General features: G+C 38.7%; 1 protein-coding gene across 2 annotated transcripts in view; it reads right to left on the bottom strand.

Moving 5' to 3' along the window:
- Window positions 1–22,728, bottom strand: part of LOC122055950 (alpha/beta hydrolase domain-containing protein WAV2-like) — a 55,031-nt gene that overhangs the window by 12,449 nt on the left and 19,854 nt on the right. For both annotated transcript variants that reach the window (XM_042617652.1, XM_042617653.1), the window contains exon 6: window positions 22,077–22,241. In XM_042617652.1, coding sequence (XP_042473586.1) covers window positions 22,077–22,241 — 165 coding nt within the window. The remainder of the gene's footprint in view (window positions 1–22,076; window positions 22,242–22,728) is intronic.

Below are 22,728 nucleotides of genomic sequence, written 5' to 3'. Positions count from 1 at the left end.
AATGGTTACCTCGACTAAACCTGGTTTGGAATGCTGAAATCAGGCTTTCCCAGCCAAAATCAGCTTCCTCAATCGATTGGAGTTGGGTCCCAATCGATTGAACTGCTTTGAATCGATCCACTGATCGATTCAGTCAGTCTGGATCGATCGACTGATCGATCCAACGAGCTTCTGCTCGCGAGGAAGGCCTTCTCAATCGATCGGTTGATCGATTGAGGTACTCCAATCGATCCACTGATCGATTGGAGACCTAAAATTGCTGAAATCCAATTTCAGCCAATTTCAGAAACTCCTAGAAAATTCTACAAAATTCCAAAAATCGTGAAAATTTGTGTAGACATTATTTAGGTCATATATTATTATGGAAAAATAATTTTATAAGAAAATACTTCATATTTTCCAAGATTGGCCCAAACTTGAAAACTTGCAAAACCTTAGTGTTTTCTTCCAAGTTTGTGCTTAACTTTTCAATGGTGATTACTATCAAAAGATAGCCTTCACCAAGGTTTTCAAAAAGCATTTTAAAAACATTTTCAAAACCAATATCCCACCATGTTCCTTGGGCTTAATGCACATGACTTGTACATTAGCTTTCCCAATGATGGGAATATACATACCTATGTGTTTTGATGAACTTAGAACTCAAAAGAATGCACTAAATCAACATCTTGAGTTTTGTTCATCATCCTAACATCTCACTTGTATCTAATGTGCACTAAACCACATACAAGTGACCTTATGAGTCTTTGTGAGATGTAAAGTTTGGTTTTGCTCTAATCTAGAGATCATGCATATCTATCTAGGCATTTTTGAATAATAGACATCCACCGAGGATGTTACTTGTTAATTAATGTCATTTGTCCTTAATTGCAAGGAATTACAAGTTAATGCATGAAATGATATGGCATACATCAAAATGAAATATTTAAAAAAAAATTCTTATAACTACATGATGTATGTATGTCATGACATGGTATTTTTGTATTTTCATAATAAGGGATGAGTGCAAAAATAAAACATGATGTCATGGCATATAATGGGCAAACAATCATGGCAAGGTCTAGCATAAATAGAATACCTAGATTACATATCTAAGTATCCTTAATCTTAGCTAATCCTAAAACTTAAACTCCAGATTGCCCAAAGTGCTTCAAGAAAGTGTCAAAACCTAAATGGCCATTTCTAATTCTCTTGATTAATTTATGCCAATTGAAATTAAGCTTATTCCTCAAATGTTGGCATATTTCATTTTTCCACAAGAGTAGCACTTTAAATTAAGGCTCAAATTATCGTTAATTTCCTAAGAATATACCAAAATCTCAACTTTTGTAGTTCTTATGATTTTCCAATATGTGCCATTAAAATAAAACCAAAACTTCTCAAATTTGGCATATTTTACTCTTTCAAAGAGTAAATCATAAATCCATTTCATTTTCAAAGGTTAATAACAACCTTGAAAATGCTCCTTGAGTGCCAACTTCTTCATGATTGGGTTAACTACCCTTCCACTTAGAGTTGACACTCTCTAACCCATCTATGGGGTAGAGAAGATGCTCCTAGGAACCCAAAACCTATTGGTGCTCCTTGGATGCTCTAGGTATTCACTAGGGATATCTTCCCTAGATACCTTCCTAGTGACCTTGTTTGGCTTCTTAGAAGCCTTGGTCACTTTTTCTAGGTCAACCCTAGGGATTGCTTCCCTTGTGACCTTCTTTGTGACTTTCTTGGACTTCTTAGAAGTCTTAGTCACATTTGTTGCAAAAATACTCTTAGGGATGACCTCCCTAGTATTTTTAGCTTGCCCACTAGGCCTAAGGTTGGTTCCATAGCTATATGGAACCCTATGGTAAGAAATTACATCCTTCTTGGTTTTTGGTTTGTATCCCAAACCCTTGTGACCATTGGATGACTTTGATATTTCTAGACCTAGGTTTTGACTCTTGGACCCTTGTGTCATATTTGTGATTTTTCTAAGAGTCCTCTCTAATTTGTCAAGTCTTGACCTCAAGACTTGATTTTCCTTCCATAATTCTTCAACCTTAGATTTTTCACTAAGACCTTGATTTTTCTTCTTCTTAGGCAAATACCTAGAATCCTTAGGGTTCTTGCCTAAATTCCTTTCTACTTTTCTAGGCCTAGGTTGAGAGGTTTTAGCATGATAAGCTACATGATTTTCCTTAACCTTATCATGCCTCCTATTTTCATGGTAAATAGCATTGAAAAGATATAAATTAGAACTATCATGCTTTTTGCTATTACCTAAAGGAGTAGGCTCAATAAATGCTACCTTCCTTTTTACCTTGGAGGCTCCCCCTTGAGTTGAGCTTCCTCCTTGAGCCTTGACCGCTTTCTTCCCCGTCGGACATTGACTCCGATAATGTCCCTTTTGATTGCAAGAGAAGCACACAATGTGCTCCTTGCTCTTCTTTGTTCCGGGAATGGTCTCCTTGGGCTTCTCCTTGCCCTTTGGTGCCACTTGGCCCTTCTTCTTGGCCAATTTAGGACACTTGCTCTTGTAGTGCCCGTGTTCCCTACACTCAAAACACATAATATGATTTTTATTTTTAAATGAACTATTTATACCTTCTTGTGTAGGGGTGGCACTTGCTCCTTCATTTTACTTGGAAGTAGAGGCTTCCTCATGATCCGAAGATGATACTCCTCCATTTTGTTTTGCTTTACTTGTGGAGGTGGAAGCTTCTTCCTCCACTTCTTCTCTTGGCCCGGATATAGAAGCTTCTCCTTCTTCTTGATCCGGTGTCACCAAAGATTGCTCCCCCTCAATCCTAGAGGTGGAGGCTTCTTCATCTTCATCTTGTATATGGAACAAGGAGTATGCTCCCTCCTGGCCCTCTTCATTGCATTCCTCTGAAGATGAAGTTTCTTGGACTTCCTCTTCTTCGGAAGTTGAGCATCTCTCAACTTCGTAGTCCTCCTCTTAGTCTTGATCCAATGAGTCGCCCTCTTTGGATTCCTCTTGATTCGGTACAGTGGAGGGGATCTCATGGATTGATTCCAATTTGCTCCAAAGCTCCTTGGCATCCTTGAACTCTCCAATTTTTCCAAGAATGTGGCTAGGCAACAGATTGACCAAAAACTTGGTCACTTTATCATTGGCCTCACATCTTTGGATTTGCTCTTGGCTCCAATTGCTTTTCTTGAGGACTTTGCCCTTTGAATTTCTTGGAGCTTCGAAACCTTCCATAAGAGCAAACCATTGCTCTATCTCCACCATCAAGAAATTTTCGATCCTTGATCTCCAAAGATCGAAGCTTGTCATTGTGAATGGTGGAGGCACTCGTGTGTCAAATCCAAGTCCATCTTGGAATTGCATCTTGAAGTTAAGCTTCTTGAATTCTTTGATTTTGATAAATTTGCTCCAACTTCTTCACCCTCTAGCTTTGTTTGTTTTGTTTGCCCCTTCCGGCGATGATTCCGGTGAAGAGCGACCTCGCTCTGATACCACTTGTTGAGACCAAAATATAGCAAGAGGGGGGGCTGAATAGCTCGGTGCTTGACGTTGCTTGTTTCTTCGAAGATGTGCAGCGGAAATACAAGAAACAAAAACATATAATGCTAACACTTGGAATTTTACTTGGTATCCACCTCATAAGAGGTGACTAGTCCAAGGATCTACGCACACACACACACCTCCACTAATAAACACTCCTTTTCGGTAACTACCGAAGGCGGAGAAGCCCTACAAGTTCACACTACAAGAAGAAAGGGAAAGGATGCACAAATACAAGCAAAAGCTTACAATGAGTATAGAAACCCTAACCCTAGCTTTCTTCTTCAGCTGTAGATCCGCCTCTTGACTTGGAAAACCTCCAAGAACCTTCGAGAACTGGCGATCTGATCTTTGTGGAGAAGCTGTGGAAGCGCTGAAGTGATCTGAGATGAATCGGTGAAGTTCTACTGAAGGAAACGCTCGCCTGCAGCTAAATACGACGCCAACGGTCGGATCCCGATCGATTGGATTGCTCCCAATCGATCGGGGAGGCTTTGGATCGATCCACTGATCGATCCAGAGTGCTTCTGTGCTCTGGGAATTTGCCTGGATCGATCAACGGATCGATCCAAGGCTTATCGCGACAAAACTCGCTACCCCAATCGATCCACTGATCGATTGGGGTCTCTGGATCGATCCACTGATCGATCCAGAGGCGTTCTATGCGCTCTGCGACTTGCCCACTCGAGGCTTGTCGCGGGGACCTTGCCAATCGATCGGCTGATCGATCCAGACTTGGTTTTTGTCCAAAACCAAGTCCCAAGCCCCCAAACCAACATCCGGCCAATCCATGACCTGTTGGTTCATCATGCCTATCATCCGGTCATCCTTGACCTGCTAGGACTCCCTCACCAAGTGTCCGGTCAAGCCCTTTGACCCACTTGGACTTTTCCTCATCGTGCTAAGTATCCGGTCAATCCCTTTGACCTACTTGGACTTTCACCATATGTCTGGTCAACCTTGACGCATATGGATTTCCCCGTGTCTGGCTTCATTCACCAGGACTTCCCTTTGCCTAGTTTCACTCACTAGGATTTCTATTTTGACTGGCTTCACTCACCAGGACTTTCACCTAGCTTCACTCACTAGGATTTTATTCTGCCTAGCTTCACTCACTAGGTCTTTGACCTGGCTTTTCCTCATCGTGCTAAGTATCCGGTCAATCCCTTTGACCTACTTGGACTTTCACCAGATGTCTGGTCAACCTTGACACATATGGATTTCCCCGTGTCTGGCTTCATTCACCAGGATTTCTATTTTGTCTAGTTTCACTCACTAGGATTTCTATTTTGACTGGCTTCACTCACCAGGACTTTCACCTAGCTTCACTTACTAGAATTTTCTTCTGCCTAGCTTCACTCACTAGGTCTTTGACCTGGCTTCACTTACCAGGATTTTCCTTCTACCTAACATCCCAGTTAGGACTTCCCAGTAAAGTATCTAGTCAACCTTGACCTACTTGACTCTTCTTCAACCAACCTGATCAGACCCTGATCAGAGAGGAATTGCACCAACAATCTCCCCACATGAACAACTGCACCTGCATTGTTCATGTGTTGTCTGCATGTATTGGCAAACATCGAAACCATGACCAAGACTCAAGCTTGGTCAACCAGGTCAACCTTGACCTAAGGGATATTGCTCCAACAGACAAGACCTACACGGATGAGCATTATCAACTTTCTACTATGGCTCAATAAAAAGGTGATATTTCATAAATCTATTGATGCAACTAATGCACCTTACATATATCGTTTGATGGAAAGTGTAGTTCAAGAGATAGATACAAAATATATAGTGCAAGTGATTACACGTAATGGTACAAACTTTAAGAGGATTGGAGAGTTATTGGAGTAAAAGTATCCAACATTATTTTGGACATCATGCGTAGCACACTATCGATTTGATGATAGTAGATATCGAGTTTAAAGAATGTAGTGAAAAAAAGTCAATTTTTAACAAAGTTCCTTTATAATCTTATCATTCTACGACCAGAAATGACTAGGTTTGTCACTCACTTTCTCCTGTTAAAATCATTGAATCAGAAAAAAGGTGAACTGAATGCTATGTTCTCTTCTGAGGATTGGGAAGTCTCTCAATATTTTAACACGACCGAAGGTAAGGAGGTGCAAAAAAATTATTATATCCGTTAGATTTGGAGACTATATCATAGATATTCTTATAGCAGTAGAACCCTTGTACGTTGTTTGATGTAAAGTCGATATGGACAAGAAGCCACAAATGGCCAACGTTTATAGCCTAATTCATGAAACAAAAGAGGAAATTAAGTGATGTCTATAATCACCAAGTATCAATATAACATTGATATAATTACTAACCAAATGGGAAAATATATTCATTTGGTAGATACATATTTTTTAATAATAAAGACTTTTTAATATTGTTATTAATAATTATATATGTTTAATTATCTCAATTCGGCATATCAATACAGTTATCATCTTGACACAAATAATAATTTATTAGTGGCCTTCAGAAATGTAATATCAAGATTACAAACAAATAGAGAATCAATTGCTGAGACTATTAATGAAAGTCAATTATTTCGAGAGGTATATGGTTCTTTTAGCGATCCTATTGCAACGTATATAAAATGGATGCAAGTAAATATAGTAAAAATTATTACTAATTAGTGTCAATAAATAGAATACTATTTTAATTTTATTCTTATTTATCTTACAGCCGAGTGGTAGTTAGAATATGAAAGATCAACTCCAAATTTGAAAAAGATTGCACTACAACTTCTCTCACAGATAACGTCTTTAAGTGTTGTGAAAGAAATTGGTCAGCTTTCTCCCTCATTCATACAAAAGTATGAAATCATCTTTTTTATCATCGTTTGGAGAAGATGGTGTACGTTCATTATAGTATGCGTCTTCAACTAAGAGCAATAACAGAAGAGAAGAAAAAACAAGAATATGGTTGTCTAAACTGAGAATGATCCAATGGTGGATTGATGGAGCGCTGTTAAGGCTGAGACGTTCTCAAACATCCCAACCCAAACTCAACCAAAGTCCATAGACAAAGACAAAAGCAAAAGCAAAACTCCTACAATTTTTACTAACAAGAAAGAAAAAGGCAAACCCCACTTTTATGAAAAAAGGTCAATTGAGAATTATTGAAAATCCACTCGATGCAATTGATGAGCAAGAACATGATGACAATGATGAAACATCATCACCTACTAACACTGTAGTCTAATGAGAAGTTGAAATAAAAATAGTGATGTGATGGCAGTGCAAGTACTCATGGCAATGATGACAGTAGTGATGCATCGGGTGGGTGTAAAAATTATGTTCCTCGTACTCCAACACTGAAGCCATGGACATGTGAGAAAGATTATACACATACAACTCAAGATTATGATCATAGAGCTAGAACTATTTAATATCAACGTCGATATAAAAGTGACAAATAAAAGAAAGTTCATAATTATCAAGATATGCGAGAGAGTTTAGCTGAGATTGATTTTGATCGAACTTTATCATACTCTCAGTCTTCTTATTATCACTCTGATGTATCATATGGTGATCCATCATACTAGAGCTCGGAGACGTATGTTCATCCTTATCCTGTGTTTGTATCCGTTCTGATCTACCAATGCTAAATAGGGACACACTGATGGACATGTGGAGACATCAGAATCAATATTGTATGTCATGAGATGATTAATATGGGCGTTGGAGAACTATGAAGTTGATCTAAGTAAAATGTTACAAAAAAACCAATACTTTTATCTAATTCACGTCACTCCTTTTGGTATTAGTAAGGTAAACATCCTATAATGTATCAATTTTAATTCAAGTTATTGATAGATCAATTCTCTTTAAAGAAAATTATATTTAATTATTTTTCTAATAATATTAAGTTATTTAATAATTTAGAACTTACATAAAATCAATATACAACTTATTTTTAAATTATAAATAATAAACATATTTATCTAATAATTATTATATATAAATAAAAAATATTGAAGTTGTATAAGCACGGCATGATACTGAAACTGTATCGTTCCAAATCGAAACCTCGGTACGGATAGAGATTGTAAACCTTGATTTCACCAACAACCCCTTAGGACCTTAGGTCGATTCCTCATCGTCACATGGCAAACAAATAGACACTTCTTAAAACATTCAATCATTAGGATCACTCGAGGACAACATCAAATTTTGTCAAGAGGCATTGAAATGTGATGACTAACCCTATGATATTGGTCCATTTTGTAAGTAATCATGCATTCATTTGAAGTATTAATTAAACCTAATTCCTTATTTTATGTAGTATCTAAACAAGAATTATAGCTCTAATTGACCCATTTAGATGATCATCATATGATGAGTATCAAGCCAAACGGTGGAGGCAAGCCATTGATGGTGTAATTGTGCCCAAAGTAGTTAAAAGTTTGACCAAGATTTCTTTTGATGTGTTTGGTAAGTTGTTTAAGTTAGGCTTGTCTGCGTTACCAAGTTATGTGCATTGAATTTACAGGGACTTAGTAGATTGCCCATGGGGCATTACTAGATGATGGTATTGGGCATCTGACACTTGAAGTCTTGGAAGCGAGTCTCTTGAGTGAATTCATAAAAACCTAGAGGCATGTGGGCATGTAAGTAGGGCTTTTGGTTAAATGAGAGAAGATTTAAAGGTGCGACTTTTAGGCACGACTTTTAGGCATATTAAGTGTTGGAAGCAATGCTTTGAGACAAATAGGCAAAGACTAGCATGGCTTATGGGCATGTGATGTCTTGGGAGTGGGACAAACTAATGAAGACGTGGAGGCACGACCTTTATTTAGTCAATGGAAGTCCTAGAAGTTAGGGGTGTCAAAAATAGACCCGACCCGATGACCCAACCCGAGTCGACCCGAAAAAAATCAGGTTCGAGTTGGGCATTTTCGGGTTCAGGTCGACTTCTGGTTGGAGGGTTTTCGGATTGAAAATTTTTGGGTCGGGTTTGGGTTGACCCAAATTGACCTGAATTTAGGATTGTGTATTTTTTTTTGGAATAAATCGAATTTTATTTTGAAAATTAAGATGTTTTTATGTATATTGATATCAATGTTAGTATGATAATGATAGAGTATTGAAATAAAAATGAAGAATTATAGAAAAAATAGCTAAAAAAAATCGTTTTGAATCAGATTTTTGAGTTATTCAAGTCATGTTCGGGTTTGGGTTTATGGGTTTTAAGTTGAATTCGGGTTCGTGTCGAGTTGGATTTAAAAAGAAAAATTCCAACCCAGCCCGAACATGACCCGACCCACTCGAATTGACACTCTTACTAGAAGTGAGACTTTTAAGTAGGGGGATCTAAAAATATGGAGTTTGGGGCAAGCTAGTGAAGACTTAGAAGATGATGAGATATTATGAGTGAGTTATAATATGGATTCACATTTTTAGGCAACATCATCAAGGGATGACATAAAGGATGACGTGCATAAACCAAGTAGGTTACCTAATTTGCCTTATAGAGAATCATTAACTAAGGAATAATAGGTTCATAGTTATAGTTTATGATTAAGCTCGCCTCGAGCTTACAACATGGACTTACAGGGTGTAAGCAAGCACAGTCAAGAGTCAAGTGATGGTTAATCTAGTTGACTAGAGTGTTAAATCAACTGCAAAAAATTTAAACTAACTATTAAACGGTGATTGTTGGCATGTAATAGATAGCTTTGGAATTACAATCGACTTACAAAGGATTTTAGTCAACTAAACCTATTCAAAAACTATCCATTGGTTAGTTGTTAGAGGCCTATCTATATAAGTAACAAACGCATTTTATCACTGAAACGGTGCACGAATTTGATCCTATATTCCAATATCAATGTAGTCAAGAAAATTGCTAAATGGCTTTCGGAAGGCATCTTCCACGAGTAGTTGATAACTTCTCTCTACACTTAATTTACTATAGGCATTTGAATTAAAGACGCAAGATTTGTCCCTCTAGAAAAGGGAGTTCTCTGATAATGAGATTTTAGGGTGAACTTGAGGTTTAAACCACGGATTAAAATCTTGTGTTGTATCGAGCAAAACTTTTCGTTCCGCTAGCAGACCGACACAAGATCCGTGACCGCTGCAGAGGCGTCACGCGAGGGGGGCGGGGGAGGTCACGATTCGCCTGCACGACGCGGGGGAAGTCGTCATCCATCTGTGTGAAGCGGGGGAGGTCACGATTCAAGTCGCATGAGCCCAAGATGGGGGAGTCGCAATCCACTTGTATGAAGCGAGGGAGGCCGCGATCCACGTCACGCAAGCCCCATCGCGGTTAGTGTGGGGGGTCACCACAGAGAGAGAGAGAGAGAGAGAGAGAGAGAGAGAGAGAGAGAGAGAGAGGATGAAAGGGGGTTGTTTTAATTTAATAAGTGTAAGGTCCGGTTCTTTCTTAAAAAAAAACAAAAAACAAAAAACAAAACGAGAGAAAATTCAAAGGGGGAGTATAATAATAAATTTTCTTTAGGAATAAGTAGGAATTTAAGGGGCTAAATCGCTATTAGCCAATTAATGGACTTATGGGCTCGGCCCGATTGATAATGGCTACTTGGAAGGGGAAAAGAAAAGAGGGAGAGGGAGGGAGAGAGGGAGAGGTCTCGGTAGTAAGCAAGAAGAGGAGAGGAGACTCCGACCTTGGAAGGAAGAATGAGGCCAATAGATCTTCCCATCGTTGCCCTTCGTCATTGCCCACACCAACACCGAGCTTTCGAGCACAAAGGCACCTCTTAAACCCTTTTTCTTTCTATGCTTTTAAATCTGTGTATGCAGCAAGTTTTCGAGGGAGAATTGAGGGCTGAAAGCAGTAGGTTTTGAGGGATATCTTGAGTATAGTAGCAAGTCTTCGAGAGAGAATTGAGGGCTAAAAGCAGCAGGTTTTGAGGGATATCTGGAGTATATGCAGCAAGTTTTCCAGGGGGAATTGAGGACTATAAGCAGCAGATTTTTTTAGAGATGTCTGGGGCATATGCAGCAGTTTTCGAGGGGGATTTGAGGGCTCAAGGCAACAGGTTTTGAGGGATATTTGAGGTATGCGCAACAAGTTTTCGAGGGGGAATTGAGGGCTACAAGCAACGGAGGTTTGGAGGATTGCTTGGGCTAATTGCAGCAGGATTTGAGAAATGTGGAAGGGGATGTAGGTGTGTAGCAGATTTTGATGAAGGTTTAGTCACCCAATGATCAAGGAGCTTTAGGAGTAGGGATGTTTATGTGGTTAATAATATTCATGTTTATTTAGCTTCATGTAGTTAATATGTAAGTTTGTTTGAGTTTAATGTATATTAATGGCATGAATGCTTATTTAGGTTTATGTAGTTAATGGTATCTATGCTTCAAGAGCTACACGTAGTTAATGACATGCATGTTTGTTTGAACTTAGTGTGAATTAACGGTATGAATGCTTATTTAGGTTTATGTAGTTAATGATATCCATGCTTAAAGAGCTGCACGTAGTTAATGATATGCCTATTTATTTGAGCCTAATGTAGACTAATGGTTCGAATGCTTATTTTGGGTTTATGTAGCTGATGATATCCATGCTTATCGAGGCTCATGTAGTTGATGATATGCATGTTATTTGCGCCTCATGGAGGTTAATGATATGAATGTTTAATTGGGCTTTATGTGGTCTAACAGAATATGTTAAGGTCATGATGCATGGTTGTCTTAACGAAAATTATGAAAAATGACAATAATGATAAGGATTAATGAAAATTCTGTGAGGATCAAGGCCCTAGAGAGCCCTCGTTTACGAGACAAGGTCCCAGAGGGACACCAATACCAAATTCCCATATTTGGCCACGGTTCAATAACAAGAGTTGCTGACGCTCCGCCACCTGGTACCATAGTTATACACATTGATCAAACAAATAAAGGATAAAGGATATATGATGTACCTCCACCCATGAATGATATATGATAAATGCGAAAGGATAATGTTATATAATATGATGGATTTAAATAATACATGAAATGATATGTGATGCTCAAGGTTTAATGTTTTATGGTAGATGCTTACACTCTTGTTTACTTGTTCTTTGATGATAAATTTCAAGTAGAGGTAGATTTAATGATACATGCGACTATTTATGTAATTCTTGCTATGGTGGTTTGGAGATGCTGAGTTAGACTCATTAGGTTGGGTTTATGGCAGGTGAAGAAACTGATGACGTTGGAGGCTCGGATCCTTAACCAAACTGGACTGGACAGTACACTCCTGAGGACCTTACAATTCCGCAAATAAATAGTATTTATGATTTAGAGAGAATAAAATAGTATTAAATTCAGACTTTTGGGATGTTTGACTAATTTAAAACTTTCCTTTCTTTTTGGTACCGGTGAAGGGTTGAATGCAGAGGTGAGGTGTGGTTTATTATTTGCAGTCGATTTGATTTTATTTCAATGGAATGATATATGGTGCATAGGATGAAAAAAAAATTAAAAAAAAAAACTTAAGGTCATTTCAATAAGTTTATTAAAGTTATTAATAATTTCAAATCAACTCCTACCTATAGTGGGGATAACCTTTAAAGTCTTACTTACACCCTAATAAAATTCTCATTAATTATATATTTTAATTATGAAATATATAATAAAAAAATTTATTTATTTACTTACAGTATGAGAGTCTCATGATCCCTTATTTTTTCCTTTTTTAAAAAAAAATCATTTTTTATATTTTAAATGTTTTAGTTTTAATTAATATGTTTTATTTTTAATTAATATATTTTATATTTAAAAATATACCAAAATCATATTGCCACATCACAATAGGTAAGGTACTAAAACCGTAACGTTTCGAACCAAAATTCCAATACGGCTCGAAATTTTAAACTATATTTTAAATTATGTAAACTTTAAATGTTTACAAGGTATGCATGCTCCTATTGGCTTTCCTAAGAACCTATAGACATGATACTTCTCACGGTGGGAGAATCCACCAACAAACTAACATGTTCACCATCCCTTCAACCCCTCACCCATAATGCCTCCAAATAAGCCCTCTTCCAATAACTATAAAATGCCCATTAAAAAAAAGAAAAACAATTCTATCAACATGTACTATTAATGCAATCATGCCCTAAGTAGTTGTGTTCAACTATATTCTTTTGATTTGTTTAGTAAAAGGTGTAAGTTAGATTTGTTGGTACAATTTGTGTGCGCATCATGGTTTAAAGTACCGAATCATTCCGCCCGAAACTCACGAATTTTACCGTTCCGACGAGGGACCGGCACCGGCACCGGCACTGGCAAGTGATCGAGACAGCACGCGACCAACACAGCACGAGGTCGTGAAGTTCGGATCGTCATCGCATGTGTCTTCGCGTGCGTCCAGTTGCGGCACAGTGCGCGACAGAAGGAATCGATTGGATTCCTTCTATCAATCACGAGATCACTTTAATCCGGGCAAAAACATTATATAAACGACGAAAACTTACCTAGAAGCATTAGCGATGGAGATTGGGTCAGTGTGGCGAGGCGGCGAGGCAACGAGGCAACGACGCGGCGATCACATTTCCTCGGCAGGTAACGAAGTAAATTTTCATTTTAAAAGTAGAGAAGCTGCGATCAAAATCGCGAGCAGAGCAGAGGGGGATGGCAACAGAATCGCGACGATCGCGAGAATAGGGTTTTTTTTAATAAAAATTCTAATATAACGATTTTCATTAAAACCGTTATATTGAAATAAAAGATTTATTTATATGTTATAATTTATAACGGTTATAATTATTATAACAGTGTTATATTAAATTTTTATAAATATTTACATATATAATTATATAATGTATTATTATTATATATATATATATATATATATATATATATATATATATATATATATAATTTCTAATTAATTATGATATAAACGATAATTATATATCTAAATTAATATTAATTAAATAAATTGTCAATTAACTAATATAATTATAATATATAAATTTATTTTTATAAATAATAAAAGTATTTAGATTTTAAATTCATATTTGTAATTGATTAAAAATCAAATTAAAATTACATACATAAATATGTAATAAATTATTTTAAATATGCATAATTTCTAATTAATTATTATATAACTTATAATTAACTAATATAATTATGACATATAAATTCATATTATTATTATTTATTATTAAAAATATAAAAAATAAAAATATTTTAATTAAAAACTTGGAATTTATAATTTATTAAAATTAAATATTAAATTAATTTTATAAATAAAAATAGCCTAATTTTAAAATAATTTAAAAATCTATAAATAATTTAAAAATCTTATAAATGATTCAAAAATTAAAATAAATTTGAATCATTTAAATAAATTTAATTTTTCTGTAATATAAATTATAGTATTTAATTATTTAATATAAAAATTATATAGAATATTTATAAACAAAATTATATAGAGTAAATTATAATTTAAATAGATGACCAATTTCCTTTATGAGTTGGAGTTTTAAAAAATTAACTTAATTTTGACTATTTTTTAGTATCGAAGTTTATATTCCTTTATTAATCTTTAATTTTCTAATTAATCCCTTAATATTATCTTAAGTAAATTAAATTAAATTAGTCAAATATTAGTAATTTGATCATTTATGACCTAAAATTTATTTAGGCATGTTATAACTCGCATTTTCTTTTCACTTATTTTATACATAATTTTAGTCATTTTTTGCTAATTTTTCATTTTTTTTTATTAAACTATAATGTATTTTTCTTAAATAACGAATTAGTATATTTTTATAAATAAATAATTAATTAAGTGAACTAATAATTAATTTATATAATTATATATAAATTAATATTTTAAAATTATTTTTATATTAAATACAAATAAAATCCATCAAAAAAATCTATTAAAATTTATCTATTAATTATTTAATATCTAAATATTTTATTACATGTATACTTAAAGAATTTAATTAGTGATATCTTAGAAAATTTTATGAGAAAAATAAATTATTTATGAATTGAATAAATAATTTAAATTTTTTATTTATTAACTAAATTATAGTAAATTTTATCTATTAATTATTCTCTATATATATCTAAATTAATTATTTCATGTTAACTTAAATAATTTAATTTGTGATATATTAGAAAATTTTATAAGAAAAATTGTTAAACATATAACAAATTATTTAAATTATTTATTTATTAACCATTTTTTAAAAAATATATAATTTTAGATGTTTTGAATAAATGTAGCTTTAAAATTATATATAAATATATAAATAGTAATTTTTATTATATATGGTACAAAATATATAAACATATATTATATAAATTAATAGATAATTAATTAAATTGATAATTAATAATATAATTATCATATTTATTAATTAAAATTTTAATTTTATTAATTATTATAGTTATTAATATTTACATTTTTATAACGCATAAGTAATGGCACCAAAACAATAATCTTATGATCCAGCTTAGAGATATGCATGTCGATTAGAAAATTGATTTAATTGGCAATGTTTGCATTGCGATATGATTGGACGTGGCGGTGGAATCACGCCTAAAATATCTTGCTAGTGGATATTCAGATGTCTCTAAATGTGCAAAAATTTCTCAAAAAATTCGTCGTGTAATGAAAGACGAACTGGATGGCAAAAAGGAATTAAAGCATAAATAACAATAATGCAGGACCGGCCCTGAGACATGTCACCGGGGGCAATGGCCAAGGGACCCCCAAATTTGACATGCATATATAATATATATTATATATACTTAGATTGTTTTAATAAAAATCTAAAAAATATTTGATTGGATTATTTTAATAAAGGTCCAAATATATATATATTGTTGAATTTTTTAATAAAGGTCAAAAAAAAAAAAAAAAAAATATATATATATATATATATATATATTTTCTATTAAAATTTAAAAAAAAAATCTAAAAAAAAAAGAAAGGAAAAAACAGAAGGAAAGTAAACGATCCTTTTTTCCCTTTCCAAGATTTTATTTCTTGTACAATTCTTTCTTCATTAGTTTATTTACAGAAGTCAAGACTCTAAAGAGTAAAGTATGAATCTCGAACGCTAATTTCCTCCTTTCTTCTCCTTTGAATCTCTTCTAATTAAATTAGAAAAGTTTATTAACTTTAGTTTCATCAACATCATCATTCATCAATATATAAACTTACAACGTAAGTTACCTACTTATCTATATTTTTTTCTTATTATCAATATTCAATATTGATTTTTAATATTGTATTGGAGTCAATATTTTATGACTTTTTTATATATTTGAAAGAGTTTAAATAAATCATCCCAATTTTAATCATCATAGAATAATTTATATCGATTGCTTCAAGCACAAATCAAGCTTTATTATCCTTTGACTATTATTTTCACTGTTTGTGTTTGTTCAATGTTGGCTTTGTTGCTAATTTTGTGTGTTTTATTTTTACACATGAAATTTGTAATACAAACATGTTTCTAAAAAAATATCAATCTTGGAATTAGAAAAGAAACAAAAGAAAAAGAGTGGAACAGATTATTAAAACTCACAAAGGTGTTCTTTGTAAATTTTTTAAAGCTTATTCTTCAATTAAAAATTCAGTTGATGAATTGCAAGAAGAAAGTCATAACAAATGAGTAATAATCGAGTAATCAAGAAAAATTAAATAATCATGTAACAAGTGAGTAATAATCGAGTAATCAAGAAGAATTAAATAATCATGCAATCAATGAGAGAGAAGAATTGAGAGAAAATGATGATCATAATCATGCAACGAATGAGCAGAAAGAATTGAGAGAAAATGATGATCATAATTGATCCTGTCCGAACGCTGAGTCGACGGACGCTAGGGACGTGGCGCTCTCCTCTATCTCCTACCAGTTGCACAAATCTCCGGCGAACCTGCAAGGAAGTCGAGCCAGGAAGGGGTTCCCAGCGACGACCCTCCGACGCTCAAGTCAAACAAGAGGAAAATGATGAAGTGGCTCCCAAGATGATAGATTGCGTGCCTCCGGCGAAGTCTGAGGGTTCTTATATAGAGTTGTGGGGAGGCTTATGCACACCTACCGAGGCGTACACGTGTCCTTTACCATACCCTAGTATGGGCTTACCAGAGGAGCATGCCTGACACCATACTGCTACAGTCCGAGCACCTCTCTGATGGGACAGCAGAACCTTCCGTCGTAGGATTCTGCGTATGGCTTGGTCATCAAACATGTCTCGCTGTCGAAGATGTTTTCCAACGCCCCTCGTCTCTTTTCTCGAGCCGAGCGCCCATCCACTGGCAGTATCGTCCGACCGGCGAGTATCGGTCCGACCGAAGATTTCACTCCATCGCGCTTCTACCGAGATCGCTCTTCACAGATTGCCGCTACGCCGACCGAGCGGCTACCCGCCGCCCGCCACCCTATTCACCACGAGCGTTTAACCCGACTCCCCGTCGTTTCGATTCCCCGACCTGCTCTACGGCCGACCCAACCTTCTCCGATCGGACGGACCTCACGTCCTTTCGACTTCCGACCTCCACGGTCATCGCTCCCACGGGGTCCCTTCACATCACATGTCTCCCTTCAAGTCTAGTCGAACGAGGCGATTAGCCCGACTGACTAGAATGCGAGCCTAGCTATAAACTATCCTCCGCTCGGCCTCCACGGGGGTAGCTATGACCTTAGTCAACGGCAACATTCCTCGGATCTCTTCGAAATTTGCGCCAATCTCCGTCATTAAGGTCGAGCATGTGCCCTGTGCCTCATGAAGGCGCTCATTAAATGCACTCTAGTGGCCATCGTACGACGGCGGCGTCGCGGGCGACGAGACCGAGGCGGTTTCAAATGGACGCCCGATAACGCCCTTGGTTTTTGCGACCTACATCCGACTACCGAGGTCGCTCGAGCCCAACCCTATAAAGCTTTCGCCTTCTTCCTCCGCCGCATTCTTGCTGCGCCAAGCTTTCCGCTGCTGCCGTGATCCCGCTGCTTTCTTCCGCGACTTCTCGATTCTTCCTTCGATCTCGCCTGCCTCGAAGGTCCTTTTCGCCATCTTCTTTCATTTTTGTTTTCCTCGCTTTCTTCTCTTCGCTCGCCTCCCGTTACGATTCGTCCTCTCTAAGCTTTTCTTTCGCCCATCTCGCCTCCTTTCCCGCCGCTTAGGGCCACTCTTCTCAACCTCAAGACCCAGCCCTCGCCCGTGGTATACCACCACGGAGTCGCTCGATCAAGCAACGATATTCTAATGGACAATTGACATCCCTCCGACTTCAACTTATCTTACCTCCCTCCGCCTGCCACACAAACCGTCACGAGCTATCCGTGTTTTCCGCGATCAGCTAATAGTCGGTCCGCTTTCCACTCCATCCCTTTATCGTAGGTCCGTAATTTTTCGACATTCCGCCTAAGCTTAGTCCCTAACACCTTCCGCTTTTATGCGACGTTGTTGTCTTGTTCGTAATCCACAACATTCCTCCTAACCGAGGTCTTCTACTATTTTTATTATCCCTAAACAACCGAGCGGGTACTTACATGTTTCGTGCCTCGCCCTGCTTAGTCTTTTTAATAACCGCCTCTTCCAATAAACATCGAAAGAGTACTACTTATCTTCGCCTTCCCGAACGGGCCTCCTTCCGAACCATGGCAAGTCGGACCACCAACTCCCCGAGCTAAAGAGGTTCAAGACCACCGGACTATCTTCACGCCAACACGCTAGCCGGTCCGAGGCTCGACATCAACAAATTCTTACCCGAAGGGGGTACATACGTCAGATCCGACTGAGTCCGTGGAGCATTTCTGAAGAATTTTAGATGTCATTCGCCTTGATAGCTTCGATTCCTTTCCTTTATATAGGAACATCTGGAGAGATTTTAAGAGGAAAGCGGCGGCGCTCGAGGCCGCAGCTGCCAAGGAGATGGAGTTGCGTGTCATTGAGCCGGTCGGCTCACACGAAGGGGAGAGCGAGATCCACGAGGAGTCGGCCGCTCAAGCCTCTCCCCGGGATGTGGCAAGAGGGGCCACCCCCAGCAGGGGACCAACAGTTCAGGAGGAAGGCTCCGCTCAGGAGGAAGAGCGCCCTCTCCGACAAAAGAGGCACTGAACGGAGACACCACTTCGATCAGCCACTTCAGCGGTCCAGCCGTCCGAACGGACCACCACCGATTCTCGCGGCAAAGCCCCAGCGGTGGAGGCGATCTCGTCCGATCGGACCCCATCCCAACTGGACGCGTCCGCAGACCCCCTCGAGGCCATACCTGTCAGCGCCCTTCCGCCCTCTCCCCGCCAAGTCCAACGCTCGGCCATTTTGTCTCAGTTTTCTGCACCGGCCTCCGATCCTTCCCCAGCTTCCGCTCAGACGACTCCCGGTCGGCGCCTTACCATCAGGGTCTCCCTGCATCTTCCCACCGAAGAGTTGATGCCCGAGTCCGATCGGCCAACCGCACCTGAGCACATGATCACCATGAAGGGGCCCCTAGCCAAAATGTGGGTCGACGCTCGGGCACGTGTCGCGATGATTCCACTCGGCAATCTGGCCAACAGCCATATGCAGCAGGCCACTGGGGTAAGTGTGTTTTCTTTGGAGTCTTCTACGCGCTTTCTCCGATCGGCTATTAATGATTTTATTTATGTCAGAGATGGGTAGAGGAGATCGCTATCTCCAATCGTCTGGCGATGGTGGACGAAGAGTTAAAGACACTAAGGAGTTCGGGCGTTGCGCCCTCCTAGGGTCCTTCATACGCCGAGCTGCAGAAAGAGCTCAAGAAGGCCCAGGATTTGTTGGAGGCGGAACGGAAGAAGACGGCCGATCAGGCCTATGCTCTAGCAGAACTTGAAAGACGGGCGAAGACACTCGATCGAAAAATAAGTCTTGCCACCGATCAGAAGAAGACGGCCATCGCCGATCTGGAGAAGAAAAACGTCGAGGCTCGAGGCCTGGAGCAACAGGTTAAGGAGCTGACGGAGCAGTTGGCCGGCGAGAAGGCGGCCCGATCGGATGAGGTGACGAAGCTTGAGGCTGCCTTGCAAGAACACCAGGCAGCCGCCGATGCTTCCCGAGCGGCCCTCAAGGAATATCAGGAGGCTGAGCCAGGCCGGATCGCCGCCTTAAGGCTAAATTATATCCGTTCGGACGAATTCTCGGATAAAGTCTGCGAACGGATGTACACTGCCTTTGAGCTTGCTATGACTGCCACAACAACCTACCTGAAGTCCAAGGGTCAGCTTCCCGACTCCGTCCTCATCCCGGCCCAAGACCAAGCGACGATCCTCAGCACCATCCCAAAGGACCTTTATGATTTCCTGGAATGAAGGCATTTTGTAACCACTCCTATCGGCCTTAACGGCCTCTAATGATATGTTATCCTCTTGCTTGCTTTTTCTTTTGCTAATCAATACGCGTGATGTCCGCTCGGCTCACCAACTACCATCGTTCACGTTCCTTCACTTCTCGTTATTCGCCTCTCATCCCGCCTCTCTTGTGTTTGAACGGGATTTTTCACGAAGTATTTTGTATAGCTAGGCCGCTCGGCTGAATATATCTCGTTTCGCAAATGGAATTTTCGCTAGATGTTTACGGGGTACTCTTGGTAATCCGCCCGCAGACACTGGTCACGGACCCGCTTAGTGAATACATGCATAGCTTTAACGGAATTATCAGAAACAAGACATTTCCAATGAGGGTTTATAGTCGCGGCTCGACTCTCGTTGTCTCTCGATATTTAACGTCGGAGATCGACTGGCCTCCCGAGGGTTTATAGTCGCCGGCTCGACTCGATATTTAACGCCTGAGCTCGACGGTCTTCCGACTGAGGGTTTATAATGCCTCCGACTCGATATTTAACGTCGGAGCTCGACGGTCTTCCGACCGGGTTTATAGTCGCCGATTCGACTCTAGATATTTAACGCCTGAGTCGACGGCCTTCCCATTGAGGGTTTATATCGCGCCCGACTCGATATTTAACGTCGAAACTCGACGGTCTTCCGACGGAGGTTTATAGCCGGACTCTCGATATTTAACGTCCTGAGCTCGACGGTCTTCCGATCCGGCCGACGATGCCCTATACTTGCGCTAATTTTCCGATTTTTACTCCCCGCATTTCAAGTATACAACGGAAAGTATACAAGATACATTACATCAGCACCTTTCACCCTCCTTTAAGGCCGGAGGTGGTTCACACCATGGTCGATCCAGCTGCCATCCGCCTTCATCCTCCAAATATAGCACCCGAGCTGAGCCATGACTTCAAGGCCCGCCCAAGGAGCCCTGCCAACGTCCCCGACCGGCTTTACTTTCTTCCACACTAGGTCGCCGACCTGGAATGCTCTAGGGATCACGCGCCGGTTGTAGTTCTGCTTCATTCTCTGCCGGTACGCCATCAGCCGGACGGACGCCTTGGCTCGCTTTTCGTCGATCAAGTCTAACTCCATCTTCCTCCGCTCGGCATTGTCGTCATCATAGTTCTGGATCCGGACGGACTCTACGCCGACTTTAATTGGGATAACTGCTTCGCCGCCGTACACTAAATGGAATGGCGTGACGCCCGTTCCCTCCTTTGGGGTCGTGCGGATAGCCCATAGGACGCCCGGTAGCTCGTCCACCCAGATTCCTCCTATGTGGTTAAGTCGAGCCCGAAGAATTCTGAGGATTTCTCGGTTGGTTACTTCAGCTTGGAACGTCATGGTCGCCCAGTTCCAAATAATAAATTCAATGAAATCACAGAAGAACTGCACCAACTGGAACAACGTGCAGCAATACAAGCCATTAATGCGCTACAACAACTCAGACTCATCCACTCTCTAAAACGACAAGAATGCAATAAGTGCAGGGGAAAGGATAATTGGTGGAATGACTGGTACCCAGTTGTAAAGCAATGCGATGAGCAACTTTCACAAACAGCATATCTTCTACAAGATTACGTATCTAGGATGAGGAATTTCAAAGTCTAAAGCAGCGGACATGATGGACCCAACGAATCGACTACTCAAGCTTTACTTTAGTTAAAGTAGATTCTCGTGAGCTGTAAACATCTGCTTTATAAAAGTAAGTAGTGTGTTGGACGTCCTAAAGAAATACTGGACCGTCCTTTATAGGATTCCCTCTTATCTTCTTATCACCAGATGTGTCGATGAGGCCCAATGAGCACCCGACGTCGGCTATAAGAAAGGAGGTAGTTTCCTCTTGCAGGGCATTCAAGCATCAACTTGAGCCTTACTTGAGGGTTTCTCTCTTCTGTAAAAGTTTGGAGTGTGTGTTTCTTTCAATAAAAATGACGTTTCTCCTCACTGCGCGCTCTCTCTACGGTATGACTTAGCACAGTAAGAAATTTGTGGCACCTTGATTGTCAATACCTATTTTGAGTTTAACACTTTGAAAAGCATTGGATTTCTATTGTCAATACCATCTGCAATCATCTTTTTTGGTGTAGTGCAACAATTTGAGCCAATATAAGAATTTGAGCCAATATAAGATACCAACTATTCTGGGACATGAAATTTCTGAATTTGTTGCATGCTACTAACTTTCAAAATGAAGCTTAAATATGAAAAATAAGTCAATGAACTATCTATGCAGCAAATTTCAGGGCTATGTATACTAACCTTATCAATGATATCTATGGTGCTCCATGGTGAGCGAACAAAATAATTAAGAATCTTTGGGCCTTTAGGCCCATTGCTACCAATGAACCACTTTAGGAAAGGAAACATCATAGCTGCCATATCAAGGATGGAAGTGAATGTGTTCTCCAATATGATAGCAGAAACCTGGAAATAGAAATTATAATTATGATTCAAGACCTTCAGATAATCTTCAGGAGTTGAAAATGTGCAAAAGATTAATACAAATTCCAGATCTAATCCAGAACTTGAGCTTAAAAAAACATGTTAATCCAGTATTGACTTAGGAACTATGAAACATAAAAAAGCGCACTGAACGTTGAATCAGAGTGACATGGATGTCGAATTACAAGTCTTAAGTCCGATGTACTGAAACAAAAACTAGGATAAATTCCAAATAGTGCCTTCAATCTTCCACATTACAAGTAGAAAGTAGCTAGATAATGGAATAGAGAAAGTAAGGTTCAAAATCTTGAAGAGTGTCAAAGTTTCAATCATTTAATAGAATCATATTGTTTCGGTATCGTACTGACTTTTTGATGCATGATGCTGATAACGGATTGGAATTGAAGAGGAGAAGAAATATAGGAAGGAGATATTGTCTGTGTGGAGTGATTTTAAATTACTGAAACAT

This window comes from Zingiber officinale, chromosome 3B (genome assembly GCF_018446385.1).
Source record: "Zingiber officinale cultivar Zhangliang chromosome 3B, Zo_v1.1, whole genome shotgun sequence".
Lineage (NCBI taxonomy): Eukaryota > Viridiplantae > Streptophyta > Magnoliopsida > Zingiberales > Zingiberaceae > Zingiber > Zingiber officinale.
This window is presented reverse-complemented; position numbering and strand designations above follow the sequence as displayed.